The 18,302-nt window shown below is 43.4% G+C and overlaps 1 protein-coding gene and 1 pseudogene across 2 annotated transcripts in view; one reads left to right on the top strand and one right to left on the bottom strand.

Moving 5' to 3' along the window:
• Window positions 1-18,302, bottom strand: part of PUS7 (pseudouridine synthase 7) — a 105,093-nt gene that overhangs the window by 42,363 nt on the left and 44,428 nt on the right. Inside the window, exons 1-4 of one of the 2 annotated variants that reach the window (XM_024756718.1) lie at window positions 15,639-15,825; window positions 5,404-5,821; window positions 4,436-4,520; window positions 4,201-4,302 (exon numbers count right to left, since the gene is read on the bottom strand). In XM_024756718.1, coding sequence (XP_024612486.1) covers window positions 4,201-4,302; window positions 4,436-4,520; window positions 5,404-5,789 — 573 coding nt within the window. In that variant the 5' untranslated portion in view covers window positions 5,790-5,821; window positions 15,639-15,825. Of the gene's footprint in view, window positions 1-4,200; window positions 4,303-4,435; window positions 4,521-5,403; window positions 5,822-15,638; window positions 15,826-18,302 lie in introns of those variants that run through there. The other variant, XM_024756725.1, reaches the window with a different exon arrangement.
• Window positions 8,753-9,188, top strand: LOC112407440 (40S ribosomal protein S15 pseudogene; annotated as a pseudogene).

The following is an 18,302-nucleotide window of genomic DNA, read 5'->3' as shown; positions in this document are numbered from 1 at the left end:
TAGTTAGGACTCAGCACTTTCACTGCCATGGTCCCAGGTTCAATTCCCGGTCAGGGAACTTAGATCCTACAAGCTGCACAGTGCAGTGAAAAAAAAAACAACACTGAGGAATAAACCTGACCAACAAGGTAAAAGCCTTACATGCTGAGAACTATAAAACATTGATAAAGGAAACTGAAGATGATTCAAAGAAATGGAAAGATACCCCATGTTCTTGGATTGGAAGAATTAATATTGTTAAAAATGGCCATACTACCCAAAGCAATCTATAGATTTAATGTGACCCCTATCAAATTACCCATGACATTTTTCACAGCACTAGAACAAATAATCCTAAAATTTATATGGAACCATATAAGACGCAAAATTTCCAAAGGAATTCCGAGGAGGAAGAACAAAGCTGGAGGCATAACCCCCCCAGACTTCAAACAATATTACAAAGCTACAGTAAAACAGTGTGGTACTGGCACAAAAACAGACGCATGGATGAATGGAACAGAATAGAGAGCCCAGAAATAAACCCACACACCTATGGCTGATTAATCTTTGACAAAGGGGCAAGAATATACAATGGGAAAAAGTCTCTTCAGCAAGTAGTGTTGGTAAAGCTGGAGAGCCGCATGTAAATCAACGAAGTTAGAACACTCCCTCACACCATACCCAAAAATAAACTCAAAATGGCTTAAAGACTTAAATATAAGACTTGACACCATAAAGCTAGAAGAGAACATAGGCAAAACATTCTCTGACATAAATCGTAGCAATGTTTTCTTAGCTCAGTCTCCCAAGCCAATACATATAAAAGCAAAAATAAACAAATAGGATCTGATCAAACTTGTAAGCTTTTGCACAGCAAAGAAAAGAAAAATGAAAAAACAACCTACCACCTGGGAGAAAATATATGCAAATGATGTGACTAACAACGGATTAATTTCCAAAATACACAAACAGCTCATATAGCTCAACATCAAAAAAAACCCCCAAACAACCTAGTCAAAAAATGGGCAGAAGACCTAAACAGACATTTCTCCAAAGAAGGTAATACAGATGGCCAATAGGCATATGAAAAGATGCTCAACAATGTTAATTACTAGAGAAATGCAAATCAAAACCACAATGAGGTACCACCTCACACTGGTCAGAATGGCCATCATTAAAAAGTCTACAAATAACAAATGCTGGAGAGGGTGTGGAGGAAAGGGAACACTCCCACACTGTTGGTGAGAATGTAAATTGGTTAAGCCACTATGGAAAACAGTCTGAAGGTTCCTCAAAAAACTAAAAATAGAGTTGCCATATGATCTAGCAATCCCACTCCTGGGCATATATTCAGACAAAACTAAAATTTGAAAAGATACATGCACCCTAATGTTCACAACAGCACTATTCGCAATATCAAAGACATGGAAACAACCATAATGTCCATCGACAGATGAATGGATAAAGACGATGTGGTCCATATAATATATACAAGGTAATATTACTGAGCCATAAAAAAGAAGGAAATAATACCATTTGCAGTAACATGCATGGACCTAGGGATTATCATACTAAGTGAAGTAAGTCAGACAGAGAAAGACAAATACCATATAATATGTGCTATGTGCAGTCTAAAATATGATACAAATAAAGAACTTATTTACAAAATAGAAACAGACTCACAGACGTAGAGAACAAACTTACAGTGACCAAAGGAGAAAGGGGATGGGGGGAGGAATAAATTAGGAGTTTGGGATTAACAGATACAAACTACCATATATAAAGTACATAAACAACAAGGTTCTACTATATAGCACAGGGAACTATCAATATATTCAATACCTTGTAATAAACCCTAATGGAAAAGATTATGAAAAAAGAAAAAAAATATATATATGTAAACTGAATCACTGTGCTGTACACCAGAAACTAACACAACACTTTAAATCAACTATACTTCAATTTAAAAAAAAAATGTTGGTTAAGCTACATTAAATTGATTTCATGACCCACTGATGGACTGCAACCTGCAAGCTAAGAAGATGTAACTACTACTAGCTAAACCTAACAATATTCTAGCAAAATTAAAACTGTAAAAGAAAAGTACACTATAATTATAGATAAGTGACATTTTCATATCAAAAAGTGAGCCAGGGAATTCCCTGGAGGTCCAGTGGTTAGGATACAGTGCTCCCACTGCTGGGGGCCTGGGTTCAATCCCTGGTGGGGGAACTAAGATCCCACAAGCGGCACAGCACAGCATGCCTCCCCCCGCACACACCTCCACCAAAAAAGTGAGTCTACATCTAGAATTCACTGAAAGCAATGAGCTGGAATCATAATTAGTGTGTATGAATGAATACATATTCAGATCTCAGAAATTCAGAAAGTCCATCCTCCTATTTTTTAGATGAGGACACTTGCCCATGGTTAATACTCTTTAATGTAAAACCTTTCAGTAGATGGCATAACTATAATTTTTAAGGTGACAGTAAATCTTGCCATCTCTGTAGGAAAAGTGTATTGTGGGGCTAAGATATGTATCTGCGTCGCACAAGCAACGGAAGCCTGGATCATCCTCCTAGACTGCTCTCAAAACCAATTCTTAGGAATTTTCTCCTTGGCATTGCTGGACATTTTGTCTATGAGTAAATTCAGTAAATTAAAGATCCCTAAAATTTTAACAGTACATATTTTTGGGAAATTTTGGTGGGTAGACGAGGAGATGAGGGTTGGAGGCAAATAATAAATTCTGAAAAGTTACAGTAAACTCTTTTTACCTGGGAGCAATGGAAGGAGAAATTTCAAACAACCCCAAATCCAGCAAGTCGCCAAAATATAGGACAAAATGAATTTAATAATTCATTATTTAATTTAATAATAAACTTTAAATTCTAATAATCTTGTGCTTCAAGATTCTTAAAATCTTGTAACATATTTGCTTTGCTACAGAGATCACCTAGAGCTGCTCTGTTCCGTATGGTCATCACTAGCCACACATGGCAACTGAGCACTTGAAATGGGGCTAGTCTGAACAGAGATGTGCTACCAGTATAAAATACCACTGGATTCTGAAGACTTAGTAGGAAAAAAAGAAAGTAAAACATGTCATTAGTAATTTTTAAAATATTGATTACATATTGAAATATTTTGGGTAAATAAAATATACTGTCAAAATTATTTGCCTGTTTTTACTTTTACATTTTTTTTGAAGATTTAAAATTAAAAACATAGCTCGCATCACAGTTCCACTGGACAGGGCACTTCCCTGGCCATCCAGTGGTTGAGACTCTGCACTTCCAATGCAGGGGGCGCAGCTTCGATCCCTGGTCAGGAAACCAAGATCCCACATGCCACAGGGCACAGCCAAAAAAACAAAACAAAACAAACAAACAACAAAACAAAAAGAATCCACCACAATTCCACTGGACAGCACTAATCGAGAATAAAATTTTCAAAACAAAAAGCTTTTTAAAAGGCATTTACTGTTCTATTTAGTAGCTGAGCTCTCTTTTTCTTGAATAGCAGAAGTAGACTCAAGATGAGCAAAGCAACGCTCCCTTACCTCCTTCCCCCAATTCCTCCCCCTCCCAGAGTCCAATTTGAGACCACGAGGCCTTTGGAGCCAGGGCTTCCCTATCAGGACCATTGTCAGGCTGCGACAGTCCTTTGCAGCAGACACTGTGTGATATAATGGTCACTTTGCAGTTCTAAACAACAGATTTCTTTGTTGATTTGTGGTCACATAAAAAATTTTTTAAGCAGAAACATAACCTTTTTTTTTGGGGGGGGGCCATAGCTTATCTGGATACTCGTTATCTGCCACTGATAAAAACATTTTTAGTGCAATGCACTTTTAGATCAAAAAGGGCAAAGCCATCCTTTTGTTAACTACTGTGATTTTTCCAAAAGACATTTATTAACATCCACCCAACAAGAAGCAATTCAAACCCTGGGGACTTCCCTCGTGGTCCAGTGGGTAAGATTCCGCATTCCCAATGTAGGGGGTCAGAGTTCGACCCCTGGCCGGGGAAGTAGATCCTGCATGCATGCCGCAACTAAAGGTCCACATGCCACAACTAAGAAGTCCACACTCGGCAACTACAGATCCCGCATGCCGCAACTAAGAACCGGTGCAGCCAAAATAAATTAAAAAATTAAATAAAAAAAAATAATAATAATACCCTAAAAAACCTTTTCATATGTTTTTGTGCTACTTACCTCGATGGCAACACTGGTTTCCTTATTTTTAAAAAGCTGGAGCTCTTCTAAACGCTGCTTTTCTTCAGCTGTTAAAACCGTAAATACATCTTCTGAAGGATCCTTTAAAATAACCATGAGAACTCCCAGTGAGTCACACACAGAATTCGAGGCTGTCAAAGCTCTATATTTCTATGATCTCCAGGAAAGGCTATTTTTATTCAGAAGGTGACTTCTGCTAGAGAGCTGCTCTTACCTCTTCATCTACTGGGACAGACAAGTCACTCAAATGGCTGATCTGTCCATTTTTTCCTATTTCGTGAACAACGAAGTCAGAATATCTGAGGAAAAGAAAACGCAAACTCTCAGAGCATTAACATTTTGCTGCCTATTAATTTTAGGAGAAAGTTTCTCAACAGTAAGCCTTATCATTGTGCAAAACAGGGATTAAAAATAAAAACCTTCAGTGCAAAGTCACGGAGTTATTGTTTTCTGGTTTCACAATGAATTCTAAGCCACACCTTGGCTTGGTACCAGAATGTACAGAAAAGACCCTCTGAAATTCTAGAATAGTCTTCCAGAAAAATGCCTAAATCAAAGCTTATTAATGTTGCCCTATGATTATACAGTCCATTCTAAAGTAAATCACAAAACACAGTAAATTTAATCAAATCAGAAGCCTGTGTATCTACTGTGAACCACCTGGAAGCTTACCTTTATGCTAAATACTTTACAGACATTATTTAAAATACTCTCAACAACCCTCAGGTAGAATTATGATCCAATTTTGGACAAGAATACTGAAGCTCAGAGGAGTTAAGTAACTATGAAGTGGCTGAACTGGATTCACACCCAGATCCACCTGGCTCCAAAGACCACCTTCTTTCTCCTGCAGATGTGGCCCATTCAGGTGAAACAGTTTAAGATTTCAAGATCAATTCAAGGGAAAACTTGAAACCATTTAAAGTAATATATTCTAAGAAAATAAACAGCACCCATTCACATATTGACAGGGGATGCCACAGGGAAATTGTTATTTAGTCATTTTATCTTCAGATAGTTTCGTTTACTCATCCAGGCAGCTTTCCTTCATCCTATTCCTTATTGACCATCAGTGTGAACAATCCTTGGGGACAGAAAGCTAAATGGAAAAAAGGACTGCCGATTTCTTTCTAGAGAAAAGAACTAATATAACTAAAACAACCTGACATAAACGAAACATACCTTTCTTTTAAGATTCCTGAGAATCCTTGGTGAGAACTCACGAACTTGGTGATGCCCACATCCAGCTCGGTGAGCCCGTGCTTCATCATGCTGGCGAAGCTCTCTGCCTCTTCCTCCTCCTCCCCCTCCTCCGAAAGGCCATCTTCCTCCCCCTCCTCCTCCGACTGGGGGTCAGAATTCTTTTTACCCTCTCCGGCCGTTTTGGGTGGCCCAGGCACCTTTTCACCGCTGGGTAGAGAGTTGTTCTCTAGCCCGTCTTGACCTTTGGTCGGACAGCATTCTGAGACCTTCTGTCTCTTTGCCTCACCTGGGGCCACACTGTCATTATCTTCGACGGCAACAGACCCCCGTTTCAATGACACACCCGTCATTTCTGTCATCTCCATTGTCAAGGTTCCAAGAAAGAATTTAAGAGAACCTTTCAGAAGCAAGAAAGAGCAGGCAGTAATAATCACTTCAATAAAGAATTGGGTTTTAGCAAATAGAGGCACATTTAACTTTGTTCCTAGGGTCCTAAATATCATTTATGAAAATAATTCTCCCAAATATACTTTTAGTGGCATAGAAAAATGGCAAAATATTTCTGCAGGGAATTTGACAGCAAAAGCCTTCAAAATATGGATGCCTCTTGACCCAGAAATACTACTTTCAGGGATTATCCTAAGAAAATAATTAAGAAAGTGCTTAAAGTTTTAACTGTAAGGATGCTCATCTCAGTGCTTTTACATTAACAAAAAATTAAGAACAATGACATCTAGGTACATAAACTGAACAACATGTAGAAACAATGTGAAAAGAAACCGGGAAAGGTAGTTGCTTCTAGGAGAGGGTGTAGGTGGCTGCGGAGAGCAGGGAGACTTGTGTTTACTGAATACCACAGTTGCAGCACCTGAGTTTTGTTTCACGTATATTGTTATCGTTTAGAAAAGCTGATTAAGTTAAAAGTATATAAATAAATTTACTAACATGAGTCATTTACTAATATGACTGATACCATGTCATTTTTATTTTTTTATTATTATTATTTTTTTTGCGGTACGCAGGCCTCTCACTGCTGTGGCCTCTCCCGTTGAGGAGCACAGGCTCCAGACGCGCAGGCTCAGCGGCCACGGCCCACGGGCACAGCCTCTCCGCGGCATGTGGGATTCTCACGGACCAGGGCACGAACCCAAGTCCCCTGCATCGGCAGGTGGACTCCCAACCACTGCGCCACCAGAGAAGCCCCATGTCATATTTTTTTAAAAAGCAAGGAGAATGGGGAGTTCTTTAATGAGTATAGAGTTTCAGTATTGCAAGATGAAAAAGAGCTCTATATATTGGTTCCATTTTTATTCAGAAGGTGACTTCTGAATAAAAGTACATGTGTATGTACTTAACACTAATGAACTGCACACTTAAAAATGGTTAAAATGATGTTATGTGTATTTTGCCACAATTTAAAAAATACAGATTATCATTTAACTGGCCCATACACAATGTACCAAGCAAAAGTCTAGGAAACCATATGCACTTCCCAGTATGGAGCACACACTTATCTAAGACTGCAAGTGCCTGTCTAATTTGATCTTATTTGATGCTCTTGTTGAAATAAGGATAAAGCTTCTTCCTATACTACCTATATAGGGAAATGCTAAAATTAACATACGAACTTGGTAAACATAAAGAACATAAATGAGCAGAATATTCTAGTTCTCCAAGGCTTGGTTAATAAGAAGCCCACCTACAGAAGCATCTACAGTAGAATAATAATGATGAACTAAATTTTAAGAATCCGGGGCTTCCCTGGTGGCGCAGTGGTTGAGAGTCCGCCTGCCAATGCAGGGGACACGGGTTCGTGCCCCGGTCCGGGAAGATCCCACGTGCCGCGGAGCGGCTGGGCCCGTGAGCCATGGCTGCTGGGCCTGCGCGTCCGGAGCCTGTGCTCCGCAGTGGGAGAGGCCACAACAGTGAGAGGCCCACGTACCGCAAAAAAAAAAATAAATAAACAAAAAACACACACACAAAAAAGAATCCGTATTTGATCTTGCCTCATTGTCAAAAGTCAAGAATGGAAAGAAAGGGCTTCCCTGGTGGCGCAGTGGTTGAGAGTCCGCCTGCTGATGCAGGGGACACGGGTTCGTGCCCCGGTCTGGGAAGATCCCACATGTCGCAGAGCGGCTGGGCCCGTGAGCCATGGCCGCTGAGCCTGCGCGTCCGGAGCCTGTGCTCCGCAATGGGAGAGGCCACAACAGTGAGAGGCCCGCGTACAGCAAAAAAAAAAAAAAAGAGAATGGAAAGAAAAGGGAAAAGTGGAAGGCTACAAAAAAAAAAAAGAAGGGGGGGGAGGAGAGAAAAATGTCAGTAAAAACAATTTCCTTTGAAAGACAAAAAAAAAAAGAAAATGGAAGAAACCAAGAAATGGGAACTGAAGTAGACTACAACTAGTTATACAAAATTATCTCTAATCCAAGTAAGAAAGCACTTATTCTTTATGTGTTCTAAGCAAGGTATAGTAAAAGAGAATGCTAGTTTATGAGATGCTGATGGTGTTTCATTCTCACTTTATATCAACGAAACTGTCCTCAGAGCCTGCACACCAGTGACGGAGGCAGGCAGGGCCCAGGGCTTCCCCGAGACATGGGAACACACAGAAGACCTCAGGGGGCATTGGCGTGAGGGGGTCTGAGAAGACCTCTTCCTAATGGAAGACTAGATGTGAACACCCGAGTCAAGCTTCGGGGAACGAGTAAGAGAGAGGCTGTGCAAAAAGCGGTAGGAAGGTGGTACAGCATGTGCAGAGGCACAGGAGAGCACGGAGCGCGGGAGGAACCCCACTGAGCTCACCATGCATCACGAGGGTAAAACACACATGCAGAGAACCTACACTTAAAGCTGGGGAGCTGGCGGAAGCCACACCAAGCTGAACTGAGGAGATTACATCCGAAAAACAAATCGTCATCTGATGCATAAGTCAGAGAGATTTCGCGGTATCCCTTCAAAGAGAAAAACCGGGGTTAGGCTGGGAGATTAGGTAAGACGGCAACTGAGGTAAGAAATCAGTACAACCTGATCTGAGGCAAAGGTGACAGAAAGGAGGGGTGGATTCAGGGACACTTAAGAGGTGGTGCGGACAGGACTGGGTGATAAATGTGAGAGGAAAGAGGAAATGCTACAGGATGACTCAGGTTTTCTGTCTCGGGGAACTGAGAGGATAAGGGGAGCTCTTCCTGACACAGGGACCCTAGGAAGAGGCATGGTGGGTAGGAGGGATATAAGCACACGTACAGCCCTGCGGTGTTGCTGGCACCCGGAGTACATCCCATGGCCACTTATTACACTGTGTCACACATATTCTCACCCCAAACCCACAATGGCTTCCCGATGCCCCAGTGGCGGTGTGGACCTCAACCAGGGGCTGGACATGTCCTGTGAGCAGCTGATGCGGAACCACGGGCTTCGGAGGGAGCGGCGTCACTGCATTAGTGCCTGCATAAGGCCAAGAAGGCGGTGCCGCCCACAGAGAAGCCCCAGGTGGTGAAGAAGCACCTGTGCAGCGTGATCATCCTGCCCGAGATGGTGGGCAGCATGGTGGGCATCTACAATGGCAAGACCTTCAGCCAGGTAGAAATCAGCCTGGGATGATGGACCACTACCTAGGCGAGTTCTCAGTCACCTACAATCCAGCACTGGGGCCACCCGCGCCTCCCGGTTCATCCCCCTCAAGCAGCCTGCCGGCCACTAAAGACACACAAGCTCTAGAAAAAAACGAAAACAAAAAACCCTCACAACGTTCCGAGCTGGCATGACAGGATCTACCAGCAGATCCCGATACCCTTCTTGAGGTGAGAAGAGGAGAGCACGGCCAGTAACAGCCACATCCGCAGCTGGGCTCAGACTTCACGGTCTGTAGGACGTCTACCTCCTACCCAGGACGCAGAGAACTCATCAGCCTCCCTCTCAACAACGTGATGGCCATAAGCCTGGATGGAAACACCTGTTACTTCCTCTGCTCCAACCTTCTGCTTCGGCACCATCCATCATCCAGCACCACGTGCCACTATCTTCCACACAGGCATCCGACGACCGAGGTCCAGCCCGCACAGGTGCCCACTCCCAGCCTGACCATGCACGGGCTCTCTCTTGTGGGAGGTCCTCCACACCTGTCTCAGCCCTGGGCTCCCTTGTCCTTTGAGACTCATCTGAAGACCACGAGCCCTGACTCCCATGCCTTCCTCTCTGTTAAGTCCATGTCTTCCCATTTTACCTCCCTTCATCTGCACTACCCATGTGGGCAGCCAGATACCATGCTTTCCCTCACTACTTTCTAGCTGTGTAACTGGTCTGAGTAAATTACTTAATCTCTCCAAGCCTCTGTTCTTCAGCTGTAAAACGGGAATGATACGTGCTTCACAGGACTGTGGTGAAGATTAAATGAGATGACAAACACAGAGTGGCTGGCCACAGTAGGGACTAGATAAATGCCAGTCCCCTGTTCTCCCTCAAGAGGTCTGCAGATTCTTTGAGGACAGTAATTCTTTTGTGCCTGCCAGAGAATCCAGAGAGGTATAACAAGCATCAATAGATATTTTGAAGAATTCTTGAAACAGGTGCCGAAACTGTTCCCCGTCTACAGGTATCAAAGACCTACTAAGTAGCAATTCCCTAATGAAATACTGGACCTGGGCAATGACATCCATGGCCACTAACATCACAAAAAATAGACAACCAGGCACTGCAGGCCGCTGAAAGGACACGCTGTTATCTATGAAGTTCTTACTGATTGAAACCCTATGTCTAACTACTAGTTTAGATGGCATACACGGACAGAAGATGTTAAACACCACCACGCGGAAGCAATTAGCAAAAGTGTGAATGTGGGAAACTCAACAAGGACCAGGACAGTCCTTCAACTAATAAACAGCAAGACAAAAAACAGGAAAGGGTAATGTACAGATAAACCTACAAAGAAATGCAATGGGTGGATCCTTCTTTGAATCCAGGTTTAAACAAATCAGCTGTTTAAAAAGGTATTTATGAAACAATCAGGTATACTGAAACAGTAAGGATATTTGATGACATTAAGATAGCATGGGGCTTCCCTGGTGGCACAGTGGTTAAGAATCCGCCTGCCAATGCAGGGGACATGGGTTCGAGCCCTGGTCCGGGAAGATCCCACATGCCGCGGAGCAACTAAGCCCGTGAGCCACAACTACTGAGCCTGCGCTCTAGAGCCTGTGCTCTGCAACAAGAGAAGCCACCAGAATGAGAAGCCCACGCACCGCAACAAAGAGTAGCCCCCGCTCTCCACAACTAGAGAAAGCCCGCACACAGCAACGGAGACCCAATGCAACCAAAAATAAATAAAATTAATTAATTAATTAGAAAACAAACAAAAAAAGTATCTTCATTAAAAGATAACATGGTCAACTTTTTAAGGTATAATAATATCACTGTGGTTACACTTAAAAGTAGAATCTTTGTTTTAGAGATACAGGATGAAATCTGTATGGTTGAAAAGATATTAAGTCTGGACTTCATTTCAGAATAGTTTACCAGTGATGAATGAAAGTGCAGTGGGGTATAGATTCAAAACAAGACTGGCCATGAGTTGATAATTGTTGAAACAACAATGGGTGATGAGAATATGGGGATGTCATCACATCATTCTCTCTACTTTTCATGTTTGAAATTTTTTATAATAAAAATAAGAGTTCAAAGTATAAAAAGGTACACTAATTATTCTATTCTCATCAAACCACCACTCTGTCCAGCTCTACTGCTCCCTCTCTCCCATCACCTGTTCTTCAAACACAGAGACCTGCAGTCGCAAGATACCACCCCTTCCATCTTCATTTCTTCAAGCGCCCCAAACCTCAACAGCTCTTAACTCCTAAGCCACACTCAACACTCCTGCTCACTAGCCCAGCTGCACGATCCTTGCTAAACCTCAACCAAGTACCAATCCTACTGTCTCCATCTGTGTTCCTGGCTGCTGCTGGAGGAAACATCACCAGGTGAGGGGACTTCCTCTTGTGACAGCCCTCCATACTGCCTGGCCATCCCTGGTCAGCAGGGTCTTCTCCAAGTCCTGTGTGCTACTCACAAAGAAAACAGGGATCCTGGGACAGACACACCTCCTTCCAGCACATTCACAAGACCCCTTATTATAACCATTCTCCTGCAACTGCACCCCTCTGAGGGGAATTCCAGACTCCTTTTAACACTCACTCCTCGTCCCTGCACTCCATCCCCTCAGCAAATACTCACCGCGCACCCCTGTACCAGGCATTATTCCAGGTACTGCATGCGACACCCTAGCAAATCAAATAAACGCCCCGCCAGCGTGGAGCTTACATTCTGGTGGAAGATCTGGCTTCTACTCCGTGCTTTTGTCCTGCTTCTCGGGTGCTCTTTTCCCCTCCTACTCAACATGCTGCTTAAATCTGGGCTTCCCCAGTCCTGTTCCCTTCTCATTCCCAAGTTTTCCAGCCAAGACGCATCTCCAACTCCCTGATTTACTCAGGGGAGGGGTCCGAGGCAATCATAACGACCGCTAAACAATGATAGTGTACAGGGAGCTCAATCAAGCCTTGCTTCAACCCTGTGACTTAGGCGTCATTAATATTCCCATCTTAGCCACTAAAAAACAGAGTATCTTACTCTAGGTCACACAGTCTGGTGAGAGGTAGAATCAAACATCAAATTCAACATGTCCCAAAGTGATCTCATCATTTCCCACCACAAATGCACTTCTATTATTTATTTTTTTAAGTAATTAATTAATTTTTTTTGGCTGTACTGGGTCTCTGTTGCTGCACGCGGGCTTTCCTTAGTTGCATGGGGCAGGGGTTACTCTTCGTTGCGGTGCGCGGGCTTCTCATTGCAGTGGCTTCTCTTGTTTCGGAGCATGGGATCTAGGCGCATGGGCTTCGGTAGTTGTGGCTCACGGGCTCTAGAGTGCAGGCTCAGTAGTTGCGGCACAGGGCTTAGTTGCTCTGCGGCATGTGGGATCTTCCCAGACCAGGGATCGAACGTGTGTCCCCTGAATTGGCAGGCAGATTCTTAACCACTGCACCACCAGGGAAGCCCTGCACTTCTTTTAAATTGCACCTCTTACTCAAGGAATTTTAGCAACAAACTACCAGTCACCTAAGCCAAAATATGGACATCACCCCATCTCCTCACTCTCCCCTATGTGAATGAAATTCTAGAAGGTTTAGGACAGCATTGTTACACCTAACATCCCTGGAATGAGAATACTAGCAGATCGTGGATCTGAAGTATCAACCACTGGTTTCAACTCTTGCTTGGCAGTTTGGGCATATGACTTGGAGCCTGATCTAGGTTTTGCCATTTACCACGTGGGTCACCTCTCTTAAGTATCAGTTCCTTTCTCTTTAAAGCTGAAAATGATGACTTGGTCAAAGGTCTGTACTAGCTGCTGCTATTCAACTGTTGGTCATTAATATTTATTATGGATGGTTTCCACTGCAGAACTGTATTGCTGAGTCTGGGGAAAACCAAAGCTTCTTATGCTTCTTTTGTTCTCTGGGCTAATGATTAAACATGGCTTTCTCCTTCAGATACCATTTAATTTTAAGAGACCCTCAAAGCACTGCCAAGAGCACCAAATAAACAGACCTTTAGTATCTTTTGGCAGTCCTTTTCTTGATACTTGTGGACACTTGCCTGATCTCTTTTTCTTGTTACATTTAATTGTAAAGACAAGCTCATTAAACAAAAGTATACTTTCCATTTGTTTTAGCCAACGGCCCTAACACAGAGATTATTAAAGTATATATAGCACAAGTGATTATAAATCACTCAATATAAATTTTGCTAAGTTCTGTCTGTGGGCCTAGAAGCCGAGAACATATTTGCTAGAACAGGTATGCAAACGTCTGTGCTAAGGGGGGCTGAACTCAAATCAGTGTTGTCTTCTTAAGCAGAAACTACACAAAAGAAAAGACTGAAATGAAATATAATTTTTAAATAAGAGAGAGAGAGAGAATGAATCATGTGAACATCCAAGAGGCCAAGAAGAATTCAACCAGAAAAATAAAACAACCCTGACGGCCCCCATTTGATTTCCCTAAGGAAATGAGCTTTGCATTCAGGATAATCTAAATATACATATTCAAGCCTTCTACCTCAAAGCTGTAAAAAGTGACTGGCTTTAAAAAAAGGGGGGGGGGGAATGTGGAGTAAAGGGACGAGCTTTATGAGTTTTCTAAATGGTACTAAAATTTAAAAAAAAATTTTAAGAAACATAATGCTGTACAAAAACACTATCCACGATACTAATGAGAGCTTCTCAAATGTCAACTAAAATCTTTATCGACCAGAAACTTGATGCTACGACTGGGAAGAGAATGAAATTTAATGATACTTACCCATGAACTCAAAGTCCTCCACAATTCTTTAGCGGGAATACTAAAGTAATAGGCTTTGTTTCTTTTACACTCTGAACGAGCCAAATGGGATTAGAAATATTACAATTTTAACAGTATTTAAAAGTCTTTTTCATTAAGACATTAGATTCACCAATAAGCTTCCTCTACAATCCACAACAAAAATAAAGTTTAGCATTTTCAAAATTTTAATACAAGACTGACAGTCCCTTAACATTACTTCCTGCAAAATGAACATCTAAAGAAGAGCCATAATAATCTTATCTGTACTTCAAAACCCTCCACAACTTCCACTTTTAAAATGCATCTATCCTCCGTCCTCTGCAAACCATCAAGAATCCCTCCAGCTTTCACAATAAAGAGCACTCTCTTCAGGGCAGCGCACATACCACACTCTAATATGCGAAGTCATTAAGTCCCTTAGATTCATTCATTTCACAAATATTTATTAACCACCTCTTATGTGTCTGGCACTGTTCCAGGCACTGGGGAAAAGAGGAAAATTTCCTACTCCCATTAAGCTTACATATCAGAGAATAAAATAAAACAATCTCAGAACATGCACGCATAAGAGCTACAAGTCAAGCAGAGTAACGACAGTGAGAGTACGAGGGGTGCTCTTTAGTGAAGTCTCTCTAACGAAGTGCCTGGTGAGCAAAGACTTGACGGAAGAACTAGACATGAAAAGATGTGTGTGTTCGGGCAGCAGGTACAGTGCCTGTAAAGAACCTGAGCCAGGAGCAAACTTATTCAACAGACCAGCTGGACTGTTATTTCTCTCTCCTACGTGGGGCCAAAAGCCACGTTTCATTAACAGCTCTACTGCACCAGCTTCTATCAATCAAAAGATACGTTCAAAAGGAGTTATAAATTAATACACACGAACTGTTGGCTACTTTGCCTAATGATTGAACAACATCACTGCCTATCCAGTATGAGTGTACAGTCTGATTTTGGGCAGATGCCTCGATTGCCAAGGCAAGGAGGTGCAAGGCAACGATTGCCAAGGTGATGGGGGGCATGCCGGCTTCACAGATTAGAGACTTGAAACAAAAGTCCTTAGTAACCCTATATTTTCGGAATGAAAAAAAAAAAGTGGTCGGACAACGGAACCAAATATTTGAAAGACTAAACTCTCCAAACCCTATTTCTTGGCAGGCGCTAATACCCAGGCAATGAGGGTGTACTGTTAAACCTCTCGGTGCAGGGTTGGCGGTAACGACTCCGTGCGGATGGGTCAACACGCCCAGCAGCACCTCCTCCATCCACTCATTAAACACTGACCGAGAAAAACTCCGGTTTGCTCCTACACTGGGAGACGTATACAAAACAAGCAGTCACCTGAGTGCCTGCTTGGCACGTAGTAGGTTCGCTGTTAGTAATGACAGATAAATAAGAGAACGAAAGCACGTGGGCTGGACCCGGTAGAAGCCTGGCTCAGCGGTGTACGGAAGCTATAAAGGGCTTCGGGATAAAGGCGGGTTTTCTCTTCCGGGAGGAAGAAGAGTTTAGGGAGCCTCAGGGGCAAAGAAAGGGAGGAGTGGGACTGAGATCCTCGGGCTAACAGCGCCGCGGGGAGGAGGGAGGGCGCGGCGCCTGCGAGGACCCGCCGGGAGAGCTGGGGGCGGGGCTGGCACCGCCGAACCGCAGAACCAGCCGGGCTCCCGCCACGCTCCCGCAGGCACGATCCGTAATGGAGGCGCCTCGGGCGCGCCGCGGGCTCAGACCACGGCCGGGACACCTTCCCAGTCTACGCTGCCCCTCCGGGCGGGGTTTTTGGGCCGCGTGGCAGGGCCGAGAGCTGGCCGCAGAGCCCGGGCGGCTGTGGGGAGGTCGCGCACTTACCCGGGGCCTGAGAGCGCGCGCGCGGCGCGGACCGGGCGACAAGGAGGCGGGCGCGCTGCTCCGGGCGCAGAGGGCGGCGGCGGCAAGGGCCACTCGTAAGAACCAGCCGCAAGGGCGGCCAGGCATAAGCAGCGAGCTCGGTGAGCACCTGGACCCCGCCGCGCTCAGGCGGACTCACAGCGGCTGGTCTCGCACACGTGCGGCGCAACGACTCGCCGCTCCCGGCTGGCCCCACCCCGGGGCGGAGCACGCCCTCCGCCGCCGGCCACGCCTCCTCCGCCCCCGCCCACCAACCTGTGCAGGAGGTCCCGCCCACTCCCTCCCACCCCTGCTCAGTGGCCCCCGTGAAGCCTCTTGCTTGCACTTTTGGCCTTGCAACCTGCGAGGCTGAAGCTCACCGTGGTCCGTTCACTCCATGAGCTCTCAGGCGGTCGCACCTGCGCTTTGGCGGGGGGTATATACCCAGAGGGGAACTGCTGTGTCATATGGTAATTACATTTTTAAATTTTTGACCAACCCCCATATAGTTTTCCATAGCAGCAGTAGACTTGTTTTTAAAATCTGGGTTTACATGTGGGAATCTGGTTAGCTGATCATACGTAATTCGCTAAGACTGGTTGCGTTCTATGCTGCCTTCCGCTGATATTATTCGCCTCAGTTAAGTACTTTGAGTAGTTTTCTGTCCCTAATGCATGTACAATCACATTTTCTTGAACTGTGGTTAATTCATAGGTTAATGTACCAATGACAGCAACTGCAAGTATTTTTACCACACCCACACAGTAGAAATTCAATCTAAACTTTTAATTTTCGTATACAGTTGGCCCTTGAACAATGCAGGGGTTAGGGGCACCAACTCTGTCCAGTTGAAAATCCAAGTATAACTTTATAGTCAGCCCTTTGTATCTGCAGTTCCACATCTGTGGATTTGACTAACTGCAGATGATATAGTACTGTAGTAAGTATTTATTGAAAAAAATCTGTATAGATGGACCTGGGCAGTTCAAACTTGTATTGTTCAATGGTCAACTGTACTTTAAAAAGTACCTTCTCTGAGATTGTGGCCCAACTCCCCACAAGCACGTATGGAGGAAAGAATGTTCACGTTTCTTTGGACATTAACTGGGTCCACGGTCAATACCTACCCTTTTTGCATTTCAGCCTAAACTTCCTTAGACAAGATCCAAGTAAAACATGCATTTTTTGCTTTTTTGTTTTCCAAAAAGGCAGCGCTTTATTATTGGCCTTTATAGTTAAAATAACACAGGAGTGTTCAAAACTTCTTCCCCATTCCAACTCCCTCTAATAAACATTTGACAGTTTAATGTTCTCCTTGACGCTAAAATTACATCCTAACATGTATATTATGTATAATATTCAGGATCCTGCTTTTAACTCCACACCAGTACTATGGATTGCTAAGTGCCTAGCACACACAGTTTATCTCGTTTCATCCTTATTATTGTCTAGCATTCTGTCCATCTTAGATAACTCTCTCCATTCCCCAGATAGTAGTTAATTGTTTTCTGGGCTCCCTCAGTCATTGCAAACATTTCCCTTGTTGAACTTACTGCACTCAATCTTAAACTTCATCTGTTTCCTTCACTGGAATATGAATTGTTCAGAGGTAAAAATTGGGGTTTAGAGCAATCTTTTTTCTCCTTTAATTTTATTTTTTATTTTTATCAATTATACATATCTGTGATTTACAGTCAAATAATTCTATAGAAACCTTGTAAGTTTTGCAATGAAACAGAAGAGACTGTATCCCCACCCTGCCCCTTCCCTGTTTCCCTTTCCTCAAAGTCACTTCATCTTTCAACTGGTTATTTTGATTTTTTTTACCTTCATTTCTCTATGTAAAATTTGCATTGCTATTTCTTGATGTGTCACTTTTAGGCACTATCTATTGAATTCACTTGTGGAAAATTGGGATTTAGCTCTTCTTCCTTCCCCCAGCCCCACCACACTTCCCTTCCCTTTATCTGCCTAATATAGTTATATTGTACCTTTTTAAAAATATTTGTTGGTTTGCACCAGGTCTTAGTTGCGGCAGGCAGGCTTCTTGCAGCATGTGGGCTCCTTAGTTGCAGCTCCAGGGCTCCTTAGTTGTGGCATGCAAACTCTTAGTTGCAGCATGCATGTGGGATCTAATTCCCTGACCAGGGACTGAACCCAGGCCCCCTGCACTGGAAGCGCAGAGTATTATCCACTGCACTACCAGAGAAGTTCCCAGTTATACTGTACTTTTAAAAACAGATTTGTGTTTACTTCATTATAATTAGGTAAACATTACTCACATCTTGAGCAAAGTAATATACTATGATTACTTCTCCTCAATTTTTTGTTTTTCTTGCAGTTAATAATGATCTTATTTTTACTGTTCATCACTAAGCCTTCTTAATGATTGTTTAAACCTCTCCCTCCAGAGATTCAGATAGATGAGAAGTTCTATCAGTCTCATCTTTCTGAAGGAGCCTCTTCTGGAGCCTTCTGACCTGCACCATCTACGTCTAGTGCACAGCTATTGTCAGGGCTTCCCACTTTATTTTTCTCCTGTGTTGTGTCTTCTGTATCCTATATCCCATGCATTCTTTTTCTTTGTTTAGCCCTCATTTTAGTGGAGTACATCTCCAGTAGCTTCCTGAGGAAGGAGAAATAAAT

Source organism: Neophocaena asiaeorientalis, unplaced genomic scaffold (assembly GCF_003031525.2).
Source record: "Neophocaena asiaeorientalis asiaeorientalis breed wild unplaced genomic scaffold, Neophocaena_asiaeorientalis_V1.1 scaffold472, whole genome shotgun sequence".
NCBI classification, from domain to species: Eukaryota; Metazoa; Chordata; class Mammalia; order Artiodactyla; family Phocoenidae; genus Neophocaena; species Neophocaena asiaeorientalis.
Note: the sequence above shows the minus strand (reverse complement) of the source record. Positions and strands in the feature narration are given on the sequence as shown.